This window comes from Rhineura floridana, chromosome 7 (assembly GCF_030035675.1).
Source record: "Rhineura floridana isolate rRhiFlo1 chromosome 7, rRhiFlo1.hap2, whole genome shotgun sequence".
Lineage (NCBI taxonomy): Eukaryota > Metazoa > Chordata > Lepidosauria > Squamata > Rhineuridae > Rhineura > Rhineura floridana.
The window spans coordinates 6,136,866-6,152,527 of NC_084486.1; the positions used below are offsets into that span (position 1 = coordinate 6,136,866).

Here is a 15,662-nt window from a genome sequence, read left to right on the forward strand (position 1 = left end):
AAGCAGCATGATATAAGTCTCTGTAAACGTAACCACTAAGGAATATATTCCAATTCAGGCAAGAATATAAAACAGAATTTATCTCAATTATCCATGAAAAATAAACTCACCCAATTGTAATAACTTTTTACTCTATTATTCACTCTTGCATGCAGCATATATTTTTTATATAATGATTCAGCATCCAGTATGAGGATGATGCAATGTTGAATTTCAACTCTTATGTTTTGAGGAAAGAACCAGGGAATTTTGTGATTTCTGAGTCTATAGACCGATATGGGTTCAGCCAAGTTGCCGGAACAAAGCAGAGCTTGGAAAAGTTACTTTTTTGAACTACAACTCCCATCAGCCCAATCCAGTGGCCATGCTGGCTGGGGCTGATGGGAGTTGTAGTTTTAAAAAGTAACTTTTCCAAGCTCTGGAACAAAGATGCCCAAAACCAAAAAACAGATTCACCAGTAACTCAACTACAAAAGGGGAAGATCATTAGAAGAACTTCTGACATACTTCCCCAGGTGGGGGAAAGGCTGATGAGCTTCTACCGTAGATGGGAACCCATGGGTGAAAGGCCATGATGCATTACGGTTACAGAATAGAATTTCAATCCTCTCCTTCAGGCTGGTTTATCACATTATCATTTTGCAAAAGTCAAGAGAAACAAAAGTTGATGTCAGCATCTATAGAACATCTATTGCATATAGCAGCAATAAAATGCATGCCATCAGATTAGAGATACTCCGGCGTTGACTCACTCCTCATCATTCCAAAGAAAGGGGGTGCTTGGAGGTCATTATTGTATTTGAAATACCGTAACAAATTAGCAACATATTGCAAATTCAGAATGGAAACCTTGAACTCTATTCAAGAAGCTCTTTAACTGAAGGACTGTTTGGCTTAATGGAGGTGTATCTACTTGTGCCCATACACCCGGATCACTGCTGATATTTGCACCTTGTATATACAAGACAATACAAGGCAATGCTATTCAGATTGGTCTCAGTCCTAAGAATATCCACAAAAGTAATAGTGACCTGGTGGCCCACTTGTACAAAGTGTCATGGCCCCATCAGAGGACTCCTCAGATGAGGACGACTCGGGAGTAACAGCAGCAGACCCAGGAGCAGCAGACTCAGAAGGAGACACGGAGGAGCCGCCTGAGAATCCAGCTCCTTCTCCCTCTCAGCTGCAGAGCACCCCAGGGACAGCAGAGGCCCTGCAGCCAGACACAGACAGTGAACAAGATACTCCCCCCTCACCTGCAGAACGTAGACGGCAGAAGGTCAGGCAGAAGAGAGGCAGGCCTGTCCCCTTAAGGCCCAAACGCTGAGGGCTCACACCTGCTGTCAAACCTGCCCTTTATAAGACACACCTTCACTTCGGCTTGTTGCTGACTGCAACGTCAAGCGTGGCTTTGTGTATCCCTAGTTTCCTTGCAACCTCTTTTGGACTGACCCCTTGGCACTTGATCCCGGACCTCTACTGACCTCGCTTCTGGATTCCTGACTCGGCAAGTACACTTCGGACAGGCCTGGCCCTTATCAGATTCCCTCCTCCTAGACCTGGCAGATTTATGACCAGACTGCCGGCTAAGGACTTTGCTCCCCTGCCAACCACCCAGGAATTTCCAGTCCCCACCTGCACTGCTGACGCAGTGTAGAGCTGACACAAAGAAGGAATGCATCTGTACCCTTACCTTGATGAAATACTAATCCAATCACCATGTATCCAGGAGGCATACCATGATCTGAACATCACTCTGGCAACCTTGAAAGACCATGGATTCCTGATAAACATGAAGAGCCACATCCACTCTTCCCAGAGTATCCAACATCTGGGGGCACAAATAAGCACCAACAAAGAAACCCTCTCATTGTCACAAGAAAGGATAGAAAAAATCATAACAGCTGTGTCCAATGTGATGACCAAGTTATCCGAAGATGTATTATATATTTATTTATTTATTGCATTTATATACCGCCCCATAGCCGAAGCTGTCTGGGCAGTTTATAATGATCCTACAAAAGTTATTAGTAATGCTAGTGTCAACTGTACAAATTACTCTATGGGCAGGGTTCCACAACAGACTGCTAGAATGGCTGCTCCTCCTATTTCATGGAATCATAGAATAGTAGAATTGGAAGGGGCCTATAAGGCCACCAAGTCCAACTCCCTGCTCAGTTTAAGCATACCGAACAGGTAGCTGTCCATCTGCCTCCTCTTTCAGTCACTCATTGTGTCCAATCAACATAGACAAATACATCAGCATCACCATCAGCATTCAGATGGTGGCCAAGGAAGAGCAAGGGGCATCCCACTGAAGGAACCCAGTCAGAAAACCATAACAGACACCACCCCTATGGGTTGGGGAGCCCATTTCAGAGAAAAAGCAGCACAGGGCACCTGGACCCAGCCACAGCATAAATTGGCTGAAGTTTAGAGCAGTAAGGCTAGCATTACAGCACTTGGTTCCAGCTGTGGATCTGAAGAATGTGATGATTCAAACTGTCACCACTACAACAAAAGCACATACCAATCATCAGGGAGCATGAGATTGAGAGCCCTCCAAGTGGAAGCCACCCTCCTACGGTCTTGGGCAGAGAAATCTTGAGACACTGGTCTTGGAACATGTCCAGGGGACAGACAATGTGCAGGCGGACTGGCTGAGCCAAAGGACATTAATGCCTGGGGAGTGGAAGTGCAACAGAGCCATCCTCTGGAAAGTGCAACACCGTTTTGGGAAAATGTGGGTAGACCTCTTCACATCTGAACAGAAGCATCTACTGAAAAATTTCTACACCAGGTTCATATCCCCACTGGCAGAAGGCACAGACGCATTAAATTGTCCATGGCCCAAGGGCTATTATATGCCTTTCCCCCAACACCACTGATTGCATGAGTACTAAAGAAAGTGCGTTGAGAGTTACAGTAGTCCTAGTAACTCCCTTTTGGCCCAAGAGATTATGGTTCCTGGAAATGGTTCAACTAGCTATCAAACCATTGACTCTATGAGTAGTCAAGCATCTTTTGTCTGTGAGGTGGTCAGAAGATTAGCATTTGAAACCAGTACCTCTCTGGAAGACCTCTATAAAGCCACAGTGTGGACTTCAGTTTTGACTTTTATGGACCACTTTGCCTCACTGTTAAAGCTTTCATATGGAGAGTTCACCAGGTTCTATAGTCCTGCTCAGTATCCTCCACTCTCACCTATCATGACCCACAACCCAGGAACCATACAGTTCATGGTGAAGGACTCTGTTGATGACAAGGTTCAGGTTACTTTGGGGGTGGGACTGCCAGTACCTCATTCAAGGCTCTCTTAGCTGGAGGACACCACCCTGCTATCATCCTTTGTTCGGATGACGAGTTCCCTGTAGTACCAGTCTCGCAGATGCCAAAGGCTACAAATGAGGTAAGGGTACTTTCCAGGCCAGCCAATTCCTCCAAGGAGTTAGAGACTATCACACTCTAGTTCTTGTCTGCCTACATTCTGTGTTTGCTCTACCTACTTGGAGAGACAACATCTCAGGTGTTAGCAGGGTCCTTGGAGGTCTCCATGAACCCGTGTTCTCTCTGTTTGATTCATACTTACAACTGGACACTGCCTGTTTCCCCCGTGAGCTCAGATGCTCGCAGAATTTGATACTACCCAAGTTTTTTTGGTTAAACATTCTTTGTTGGATGCCCTTCTCCAAGGGAAAACATTGAACTTAATGTAACTATTCAGTCTCCTTGTGGATAGGAGAAAATCCTGTTCCACCCATTGTGGATGGCCAGTTGACAAAAATAAGACTTGTCTTTCCAGACATGACCCCCTAGAGAAAGATCTACTAAACCTTTTTGGGTCAAGGGGGATGCCATTCTCTGTTTCTGTCCCATTTACAGTCTTTGTGCTAAATTGGCAAAAACATTTCTTCAATAGGCACCTCTGGTAAAAGCATTGAATTCTCAGAATGTTTCTTGTGACTGTAGTTTGCCTCAAAATGGGAGGGAGCTCACTCCAGCAGTGGTGGCTAGTGGTTACTGGACCTGTCAGGGCTGCTAGGGGGTGTGGCCAAGTTCTGGAGCCGTAGCTCAGTGGTAGAGCATCTGCTTTGTATGCAAAAGATCCCTGATTCAGTCGCTGGCATCTCCAAGTAGGACTGAGATCCAAGCCTGAAACTCTGGAGAGCTTCTGCCAGTCAATGTAGAAAATACTAAGCTAGAGGGACCAACAGTCTGGCTCGGTATAAGTCAGACTGCTATGTTCTCCCTTTCCTCCCTTGCAAAGATATTGTGGACACTTAAGCATTGCAATTGTACAAATACTTAGCACCTAATGAAACTGAAAAGTATCTTAGGTTTAAAAGTGATCCCTGCTGTCACATCTGCTTATGTGCTGGAAGAAATGTTGGATGACCTTTATCTGTTCTGGTTCTCTCCCTATCCTCCTCCTTTGCAAATAAAAAGTGAACACTTAACATTGTAGTTGTATAAATACTTAGCACCTAACTGAATGTTTATCCTAGGCTATGGCCTGAAGGCACATGAGGCCAGCTGAAGCTAAGCAGGGTCAGGTCTGGTCAGTGCCTGAATGGGAGACCGCCTGGGAACCATATGTAAGCCACCTTGGGTTTCTATCATGAAAAGAAAGGCGGGGTAGAAATGTAATAAATAAATCTTGGTTCAGAATTGCTGTCGCAATATCTAGTGTATGTTCATGCCACGATAACTACATTACTCAGAAGTAAGCCCCACTGAATTTCATAGGGATTGCTCCCTGATAAGTGTGTACAGGATTATAGTCTGAATTAGTTAATTTTAAAGGTGTCACACAAGGGTCCCTATAAATTTCCAGAACCATGAAACATTATTCATCTCCCCCAGGTAATGGAATTCTATGTCTTTTTTTTCTAGGATGTGGAATAAGATGGAAAGATATTTACTGGGACCTAGGAGATCAGGGTTAAAACTGTGTGACCTTTGGCCAGTCATTGTCTCTCACCCTAACATACATTACAGGGTGGTTGTGAGGATAACTTGGGGAAAAGGAGACCCATGAATGCCACCTTAAGCTCCTTGGAGGAAAGGTGGAATAGATACAAAATAATACTGATAATAAGAAATGATAATTTTTAAAAGTCTGTCTCTTCCTAGGCTTTCCTGGATTTTGAACAGGGAGCTATCTGGAGGACAGGTTTGGAATTATGAAAAAACGCACACCTAAAAACAAAACAAACAAACAAACAAAGAACTTTGTACACAACCAGCATATTCAAGCCTACAAACATAGGACTTTACATGCATGCTCTAAGCAAATCCAATGTGTGGCTGTCTGTTGGGACAGACTTGCTTGGGTGGGGTGTGTAGGCTGGGTGCAATTTATGTTCCTGTATTACATATGACAGCTACAAGTAGCCATGACTGACAGTTTACGATTCTATCCTGGAACATAATGGGCTGGTCTAATAAATTTAGGGAGGCTGATCTGTCCTCCTTTTTGAATAAATTCAAGATCATATGTCTCCAAGAAACTTGGGCAACGCCAGATGTTTCGGTGTTTCTAAGTGGCTTTCAAGCTTTTACGCTGTCAGCGATTAATTATAATGTAAATGGCAGAGGCAGTGGTGGCCTTTGCATTTTCATTTCTGCAGATCTGTCTGTAGATATCCAAGTTCTGCATCCAAACTGTGAGCATTTTGTGCAAGGGGTGATGATTTCTGGCCTTTCTATCTGTCCCCTTATTATTATTAATGTTTATTTTCCCCCTCTTACGGCTAGAAACCTATCGCCAGGTAATATATGGGACCAACTATCAGAGTTCCTATCTCATTTGGAATTTCAGTTCCTGCTATCTAGGGTAATACTCTGCGGGGATTTTAATGCCAGGTTGGGTCCTGGGTGGATTGAATGGCCCTCATCAGATCAGGGCCCGGCTTTTGACATTCCCCTGTTTGCTCGGAAGTCTCAAGATCAGATAGCAAACAAACAAGGTTATAGACTAATAGAACTTATTCAATTACACCATCTGGAGTGCTTGCACGGCTCTGCCGTAGATCAGTCCAACAGAGCACTCACATTTCTTTCATCAAGGGGAGCTAGTGCGATAGACTTCATGTTTATTTCAAGATCACTGTTCCCAGAGGTTTGTATCTTCAGGGTTTTAGATAGAGTTGATAGTGATCACTTCCCTACCATGACTGTTTTGTGCCTCTCCCTCCCTCAGCCTCCTGCTGTTTTATCACCCCTGGATGGTTTGCAAGTTGCCGATCGCAGAGTTCAATGGTCTCCCAACCTTTGTACATCTGCTTCGCAACTCTTGGTAGTGGCACCCTGCTTTCACTTAGGCAAGAAGCAATGGAGCCCGAGTCAGATGCCCTTATTTCTTACCAACACATTATTTTACTCCTTAAACCCATGTTGATCCTGAAGGGTCCTCCTAAAGCTGTTCGCTTAGCAAGCTCTAGGTGGTTTGACCTTGAATGTAAAATTGCTAAACGTCATTTAGTTTCTTACGCACGCAGATCAATAAGAGACCCAACAACATTTCATCATGATCAGCTTGTCCTCCTTCGTTCATCATATAAGGCCTTGCTAAAACAAAAAAAAGGCCCTATTTGTGGAATCACAATGGCAACAACTTAATCAAGCATTGCTGTCAAATAATGAGCATCTATTCTGGGAATTGGTTGCGGTCGGAACAGGAACATATAAGCAGTTTATATCTGGCCAAATAACTGCCCCTATTTGGCATGATCATTTTACCAAGCTCTACACCGCTCCAGTTGATAAAATCGTTCCTTTCCCACTCACTAAGGAGATGATTCTCCACATCTGGCCTCCGGTTACGATACCACAAATAAGGGTTCTTATCTCCTCATTAAAAAGGGGAAAGGCACCAGGGGAAGATATGATTCCCCCTGAACTTTTTATTAATTTCCCAGACTGGTGGGCCCCCATTCTGGCTAAATTGTTCACTCAGATTAACCACACGGGTATTGTACCAGAGGGATGGAAGCAGAGTGTCGTCATCCCTATCTTTAAAAAAGGTGAGAGACAAGAGCCAAATAACTATCGGCCTATCAGTCTCTTGGATATTGGCGCAAAGTTGTATAGTAAATTTCTTTTGCTTAACCTAGAGGAGTGGGAAGCGGCCAATAGTGTTATCTGCCCTGAACAAGCAGGGTTCCGGAAAGGGCAGAGCACTGTCGACCATTGAATCACCCTCTACTTTATAGCTAAATGTTCAGTGCTTGGACCCACAAAACATCTGTATGCCGCCTTTGTTGATCTGGCGGCCGCTTTTGATTCAATTGACAGAAGCCGTCTATGGGCCAAGCTCACCTGCACCAATATAGATAAGCGCCTTTTATACTTAATTAAAGAATTGTATTCTAATAATAACATAAGAATCAGAGTGGGAAATAATCTAACAGACCCAATTTTGGCTAATAAGGGGGTAAAACAAGGATGCCTTCTAGCACCCACCCTTTTCAATCTTTACTTGAATGACATCGTAGCAGAGCTGACGGGCCCAAATTTCTTTCCGCCTACAGTGGGCAGTAGGAAGGTCACAACGCTACTATACGTGGATGACATGGTTCTTTTATCTCTTACCTCTGTTGGCCTTAGGAGACTCTTGGCGACCCTAGAAGAATATTGCAATAAAGAACAATTACAAGTTAATTACCAAAAAACTAAAATAATGGTCTTTGGGAAAAGACATTGTAACCATAAATGGACCATTGGTACACACCCAATAGAACAATGCCGTTCTTTTAAATACCTAGGGATTCTGTTCCAAGAAACCCTTTCATGGAAAAACTATATAGCTGCTATTAAACTTGCAGCCACTAGGTCAGTTGGGGTAATTCTTAAATTTTATAGAACCAAGGGGGGCCATCTTGTGGCCCCCGCCCTGAAAATATATCAGAGTAAGGTTCTACCGCAGATTGTCTACGGGGCTGCTGTCTGGGGTAGGGAGGAATCATCTTTCCCTAGTTTAGAAGCTATTCAAAACAATTTCCTCAGACAGCTTCTGTGTCTCCCCCCCGGTACCCCTGCCGCGTTTATGCGTGCTGAATCTGGTTTATTTCCCGTTAGCGCCCAAATTCACAATACCCTGCTGGCATTCTGGGTCTCGCTAACAGATGCACCAGCCAAAATCCTATTGAAGTCTTGCTTCAACCGGATAGTGGCAGATAGTTTTTGGATTCTTAAATTATCAAATATATGTCATCTATACCATATCTCAACACAGCCTAATATACCTCACAATAGGATTAAAATTAGAGAACAGATTGAGCGGCACTGTGCTTGGATGGATAAATTGGCTATTGCCAATTCTAAGTTTTCAAGGTGGTACGGTTTAATTAAAACTGACCATCTTAGGGCAAATTATCTATCTTACCCTTTCTCTGTACACCTAAGACATGCATTTACGGCGCTTAGGTTCCAGACAATGCCTAGTGCTATTATGTCTGGCCGATTCCTTCAGATCCCATGGGTTCAACGCCTTTGTATTTGCCAAGCGGGAAAGGTGGAAGATTTACCCCATTATCTGCTTGATTGCCCTCTTTATGCCCACCCAAGAAATAAATTCCTTGACATCTTGATCAAGCGTTTGGATACTAGTTGGGAGGAGCAAATAGTTTCCTACCTTTTAGTAGATAACGATTTTAGGGTCACCACTAGAGTGGCTGTTTTCGCCCTTGCAGCCCAAAAGTTGAGAGCAAAGTATCTAACAGATCTGGGGTCTATGGAACAATAGAGGCTGATGGCGCTTCAATCCCATTGTCTCATTTTAGGATTTTAATAAGTCCGAGCTCATAGATTTTAGGATTTTTATATGTGAGTGCTCATGGTTTGTTTTTAATGTATTGATTTTAAATTTTAAATGTAAGACTTTGTGATGGCCTATGGCCTGGCAAATAAACGTTGTTGTTGTATTACATATGGGCTCTGCACACTTGAGTTTTCATCTGAACCATCCCCTGCACCTTGCTTATTTTTGAAATAGCATTTTAAATTTGCCAAGTGTTTTACAGCCTTTTTTCCTCACAATAATCCTGTAAAGTAGATCATAGTGCAAGTTTAGCAAAATAACAAAAAGAACAATATTAGCACTTTCAAGACTTAACAAATTTATTATGGCATACACTTTCTTGGACTACAGTCCACTTTATCAGATGCATCATTCTTGTTAATTCATGTCAATGTATGTAATAATACGTTTGCTAGCTTTTAAAGTATTACTGGACTATTGTTTAGTTTCTGTTCAAAGCCATGGCCAATTGGCCACCCCTTTGATTGAAAGTATACCAGAGTAATATACTAAATACCATGCAGAGTATGGCAGAGAGGACGGGCTTTAAATTAGTTCTCCAGATCTTTTATTCTAAAAAAGTATAAAGTCAAGGCTCTTGCCAAATGGCTTACTGAGAATGAAAAAATGCAGGCATTAGTAGGAAATATGAGCCTCAGAAATAAATCGTATGTGCATGCATGTACTGCATCTTTCTCACCAATGAGGAATCTCTATTTAATAAAATGATGACACAACATCCATTGCTGGCCAAAAAGAAATACATGTTCCGGCATACTTTTGAAGAAAGCCTTCCCCTTTCCTCTCAACATAAGGTTTTACTGTTACCGGACTGGCAACACATTTACACAATATTTTATGTCCTCCCAATATCCCCATCAATAAAAGAAAAATAATATAACTAAAAAACACTTTAAAAATGAGACCCACAGTGTGCCCACTGGTGGTCACTCACACAAAGAGAGAGTGAAAGAAGAATAAGCAAATAGCAAGGAACAAATACATTCTTTGGGCCTGACTGTGGTAGGTATTGTCTTCAAGGAAACAGCTCTGAGCATGCTCAGAACAGATTCATGATTCTGATAAGTCTACCATGGCAGCAGACCTAGTGCTGTTATATACTATGGGTAATTTGTCATCATTACAACAGTACGGAGATATAACCTGCACAACTAGGGCTAAGAGGCAGTAGTTCCAGTAAAATACAAATGTATTAATCACATGCCTGGATAATTTTTTCTGCGTGGAGACAGGTGGAGCTGAAGCAGAGCCAGCATGGCTTCTGCAAGGGAAAGTCCTGTCTCAGTAACCTATTAGAATTCTTTGAGAGTGCCAACAAGCATATAGATAGAGGTGATCCAGTGACATAGTGTACTTAGACTTTCAAAAAGCGTTTGACAAGGTACCTCACCAAAGGCTTCTGAGGAAGCTTAGCAGTCATGGAATAAGAGGAGAGGTCCTCTTGTGGATAAGGAATTGGTTAAGAAGCAGAAAGCAGAGAGTAGGAATAAACGGACAGTTCTCCCAATAGAGGGCTGTAGAAAGTGGAGTCCCTCAAGGATCGGTATTGGGACCTGTACTTTTCAACTTGTTCATTAATGACCTAGAATTACGAGTAAGCAGTGAAGTGGCCAAGTTTGCTGACGACACTAAATTGTTCAGGGTTGTTAAAACAAAAAGGGATTGCGAAGAGCTCCAAAAAGACCTCTCCAAACTGAGTGAATGGGCGGAAAAATGGCAAATGCAATTCAATATAAACAAGTGTAAAATTATGCATATTGGAGCAAAAAATCTTAATTTCACATATACGCTCATGGGGTCTGAACTGGCGGTGACCGACCAGGAGAGAGACCTCGGGGTTGTAGTGGACAGCACGATGAAAATGTTGACCCAGTGTGCGGCAGCTGTGAAAAAGGCAAATTCCATGCTAGGGATAATTAGGAAAGGTATTGAAAATAAAACAGCCGATATCATAATGCCATTGTATAAATCTATGGTGCGGCCGCATTTGGAATACTGTGTACAGTTCTGGTCGCCTCATCTCAAAAAGGATATTCTAGAGTTGGAAAAGGTTCAGAAGAGGGCAACCAGAATGATCAAGGGGATGGAGCGACTCCCTTACGAGGAAAGGTTGCAGCATTTGGGGCTTTTTAGTTTAGAGAAAAGGCGGGTCAGAGGAGACATGATAGAAGTGTATAAAATTATGCATGGCATTGAGAAAGTGGATAGAGAAAAGTTCTTCTCCCTCTCTCATAATACTAGAACTCGTGGACATTCAAAGAAGCTGAATGTTGGAAGATTCAGGACAGACAGAAGGAAGTACTTCTTTACTCAGCGCATAGTTAAACTATGGAATTTGCTCCCACAAGATGGCTTTGGATGGCTTTAAAAGAAGATTAGACAAATTCATGGAGGACAGGGCTATCAATGGCTACTAGCCATGATGGCTGTGCTCTGCCACCCTAGTTAGAGGCAGCATGCTTCTGAAAACCAGTTGCTGGAAGCCTCAGGAGGGGAGAGTGTTCTTGCACTAGGGTCCTGCTTGCGGGCTTCCCCCAGGCACCTGGTTGGCCACTGTGAGAACAGGATGCTGGACTAGATGGGCCACTGGCCTGATCCAGCAGGCTCTTCTTATGTTCTTATGTGGACAGGACCTCTTGGCCATAGCAATATGTTGATTGAGATTGGCTGAGTGGTGTGGAGAGCTGATTGGTCAGAGAATGGGAGATTAAAAGAAATACATCCAGGAGTCTCTCTACAGTCAGATGGAAGGATATGAGTATCTGTAGGACAAGGAGGAGTATGGCTTTAAAAATGTCCTTGACATTTCACTTGGTATGGCAATGCAAGTGGTTTGCTATAACAGATAGCCTCCACTGACCACTAGCGGAGACAAGAAATTCAGCTAAGCCCTTCCTCTAAAGACTGATGAGAGGAGTTATTCTTTTTTTTTTTTTTTTTACAATAATTTTTATTCAAATTTTCATAAAACATACAAAACAAAATCATAAAACATTCAAAGACAAAAAACAAAACAAAAATTATTAAACAAAAAAATAAAATGTTGACTTCCCATTTGTCGCAGATCAAATCAGTTGTAGGTCTACAATATATAACAATCCTGTCTCTTAAATTATATTATAAAATCACTTTCCTCCAGTAGTTATTATTATTATTATTATTTCAATTATCTTAATTAATCATAAAATCTCATAAACATTACTTTATTCTTTCCACAAAAAGTCAAAGAGAGGTTTCAATTCTTTAAGAAATATATCTATCAATTTTTCTCCAAATAAACATGTCGATTAATCCATCTCGTTAATAATAATAATAATCTTATTGTCATAACCATAGTCCAAATAAATATATCGATTAATCCATCTCATCAAAATCTGTTAGGTCCAATAATTTCAATAGCCATTATTCCATTATCCCTATTAATTCCATCTTCCATCTTCAATAGTCCTGTTAAGTCCAGTAATTTCAGTGTCCAATCTTCCATTATCAGTATTCCATAATAATCTTGCTGTCATAGTCATATAATAAGAGTCTGATGGGAATTTCCTCTATCCCAAATATTTTCTTGCCATCAATTCTGAATAAGTTGCTGAAATATTGTTGTAAAGTCATATCTGTGTTCTTCTTTTTTACAAAATGCACTGGCTCATCTCTTGAGAGTTTTTCCATTGTCACATGGCTGCAGTTAATTCCATAGATTTTCTCTATATCAAGCTCCATCACGTCATTCCAGTCCAGAAGATTATCCAAGCCATTGATAACTTTATCTCTAATATCTTCATTAATTTCTTCAGAGATAACGTTAAATTCCAAACAGTAGATTTTATTTCTAATATCCATAAACTCCAGATCTTTTTCCAATTCCACATTTGTTCCAATCTCCAGGGCTTGTATCTTCCCTTTATTTTTTTCTTTTCTCATCTCTGATCTCATTCTCCTCTCTCACAGGATCCCCTATTTCTTTAAGCTCCTGCGTCATTTTGCTCAGTTCAATTTTCAGCTCCTTACTGCCCTGTCGCAGGGTTTGTTTCGTTATCTCAATCTCATCCATTATTTTCTGAAACATAATTACTTCCAGATTCTCAGCCACTTTCTTGATTGCCATTTTTAAAACCACGAAAACAAAACAAAACAAAACAAAAATAAAGAAGAACCACTTCTTATTTCAGCAACAATTGGGTTAATATTCCAGGCTTGATGACATCACAGTATAAACAGAGCAGCCTGCCTTATCTCTCTGTGTTCAAGAATACAAAACAAATTTAGTTCCCAGCATCAAAACAGTTAGTGGCGTCGTGAAGAAGCAGATTCGTCAAAATAAAATAGACCAAAAAGAGAATAGTCCCAGACAATATAATGTTCCTCGGAATAGAAATCCCTCTTCTGTTTATATCTTTAGAATGCACTTCCAGGATAGCTTTTTGCAATAGAAACAGAGATAAGCTGTTAATTTCGTGAATAACAGAGAAGAGTTATAGCTCACCCAGAAGTTCTTTAAAGCTGATTCATTTGACAAATCTCTTTTTGCTGCAACAATTTAAACCAAGTAAAAAAAAGAATAGAAAGAAGGGTGCTTGCCTGTTAGTCCGTTTTCTCTTTGAAGAAAAGATAAACGTATCGCATTAATCAGATAGAGCTTGTTCGGAAGTCCGTCCGGCATTGCTGGCTGGACCTTTTCTCATAAATTAATGAAATCCAGTCCTCCCAACAAAAACAGGCTTTTGAGGTTGATCTCTACGTTTCTCCCTGCCCGGGAGAAATTTCATCAGTCAAAAAAAAAATGTTCTGACTGATTTATATCTGAATAAGATTCTTTTGAGGCGGGAGCCCGTCTCAAAAGCAGGCACAAGCGAAGTTACCCTTCCCCGAGAGGAGTTATTCTTGACAAGATGTCTTCACATTTTGAGACAGAAAGCTCGCAGTAAGTTCCCAGTATTCTCAGGGGTGCCCCCTTCAAAACACTATATGTTTCTGTTGCTGTGTTAAGTGGCTGGTTTGAACCCTAAAAGAACTTTGACTTGCGGGGTAAAGAAGATCCCTTGTGGTAGTGGTGGTCCAACATACAGTCAGCTCTAAATCTTTTTCAGCTCAGATTTTAATTTTAGTGGAATCCAGGGGCTACTAATGCTTGTCTCTCCTTTTGAGGGTAAACATTATCAAGCCCCAAAGCTTTCTGGGCCTGAGCTTGGCAAACATTGCTAGTAACTCGACTTATAACTTATTATAGGATTAGGTGTTTGGTTTATAGTTTACCATGAGAGTTCAGAAAGTGGATTTAAGGTATAGTAAGACAGAGACACTGCCAGTGGTAAACCATTGAAGATATGAATACTGTTAAAGTACTTGCACGTGCTACTCTATCTTACAGAACAATCCTATGTAGGTCTCTTCAGAAGTAAGTCTCAGTGAGTTGAGTGGAACTTACTCCTATATAAGTGTATTTGGGATTGCAGCCATAGCTCTTAATTTGAATGCATTCACTGAAACAATAAGCATTTTATAGGACAGTGAAACAGAATGATTTTAGGATTCTAGCTATTGGCAAATTCAGGGGTACAGTTAAATATAAAGTGATTAGATGAGACTGAGAGTTATTCAAGGCAATTTCCTTTTTTCCATTACTGGGGACCTAGAAGTTGCCCAAAACCATAAGAAGCGTTTGTCACCTGTGTGAAACCTGTGCCTAAATTTGAGGCATTGGTTCATAGTTACTCATCCTTTCACTATTGTCATCTACAGGCAGGCAGTGGACTTGCATCTTGTACCAAGAACTCTAAAATTTGATAACTTTATCTGGGTGATGTGATTTGGCTTTTTTTCTTGCTGCAGTCAAAGAAAATCTCAAAAAGCTGATCTATTTGAAGAAGATGCTGTAAATGGAGACTCTTTTTTCAGCATTCAACCATCCCGTCTCCCATCCAGTGGCCAAGAAATAACGGTATATGCTGCTCAAATATACAGCATTCTAAATTGGGAATTACCAAGCGCTTTGCACCTACCTCTTTTCTAGAGGGTCAGCAGCTTTCCTTCAGCTATCTCACATTCTTTTACCATTCAAAGGATGGAAACTGTTTTAACTCACTTCCAGTCTCCACTACAAATGCAGAACCTGTAACCCTCCAGCTGTTGGACTACAACTCCCATCACCCCTGACCATTGAACATGCTGGCAGGAACTGGTGGAAGCTGAATGCCAACAATACCTGGAAAACGACAAGTTCGCCATTGCCGCCCTACACAATTCTTGTTCCACCTATATACATTCAGTGAGGATTCTGGAGAGAATCCAGCTTACAGTTTATCCTTATGCTGTTCTGTGGAGACAGCGACCCCCATTTGGAGAAATCCTGGAACAAAATTAAAATGGAATCTTGTAGCACATTAACAACTGACAAATTTATTATGGCAGAAGCTTTTATAGACTACAGTTTACTTCATCAGATGAATTTGCTGTAAAACAGTCTAGCCATGGATTTTAATCTGAGCTGGGGAAGAACTTGGAGGTTTGCAATGCTTGCTCTTCTAGGAAGCAATTATTATACATTCCCAAAGCTTGGACCTGGACCTGGACCTGGATCTGGCGAGCTTCTCTGGTATCTTTGCTCATAATTTACTGTAAATGAATACAGTTAAATTCTCTGACATGGAATCTTGACTCTTTTTCTCAAGTCCTTGTCTTTATAATCTTTTCTTGAAATAATGATCACAGTCGTTTTTCAATTCATAGAGATTCATTTTTAAAATTTGCAAATTCTTTTTGGTTTTAAAAGAACAATGGTCCACTATAAAAATCATAATTTTTCAAATTGATGAAACCAAATTCTTTGTCTTTCACTTATTCA

General features: G+C 41.2%; 1 protein-coding gene across 4 annotated transcripts in view; it reads left to right on the top strand.

The window, feature by feature from the left end:
* Positions 1-15,662, top strand: part of LOC133388690 (WASH complex subunit 2A-like) — a 258,757-nt gene that overhangs the window by 166,272 nt on the left and 76,823 nt on the right. For all 4 annotated transcript variants that reach the window (XM_061634772.1, XM_061634771.1, XM_061634773.1 and 1 more), the window contains one exon: positions 14,651-14,759. In XM_061634772.1, coding sequence (XP_061490756.1) covers positions 14,651-14,759 — 109 coding nt within the window. The remainder of the gene's footprint in view (positions 1-14,650; positions 14,760-15,662) is intronic.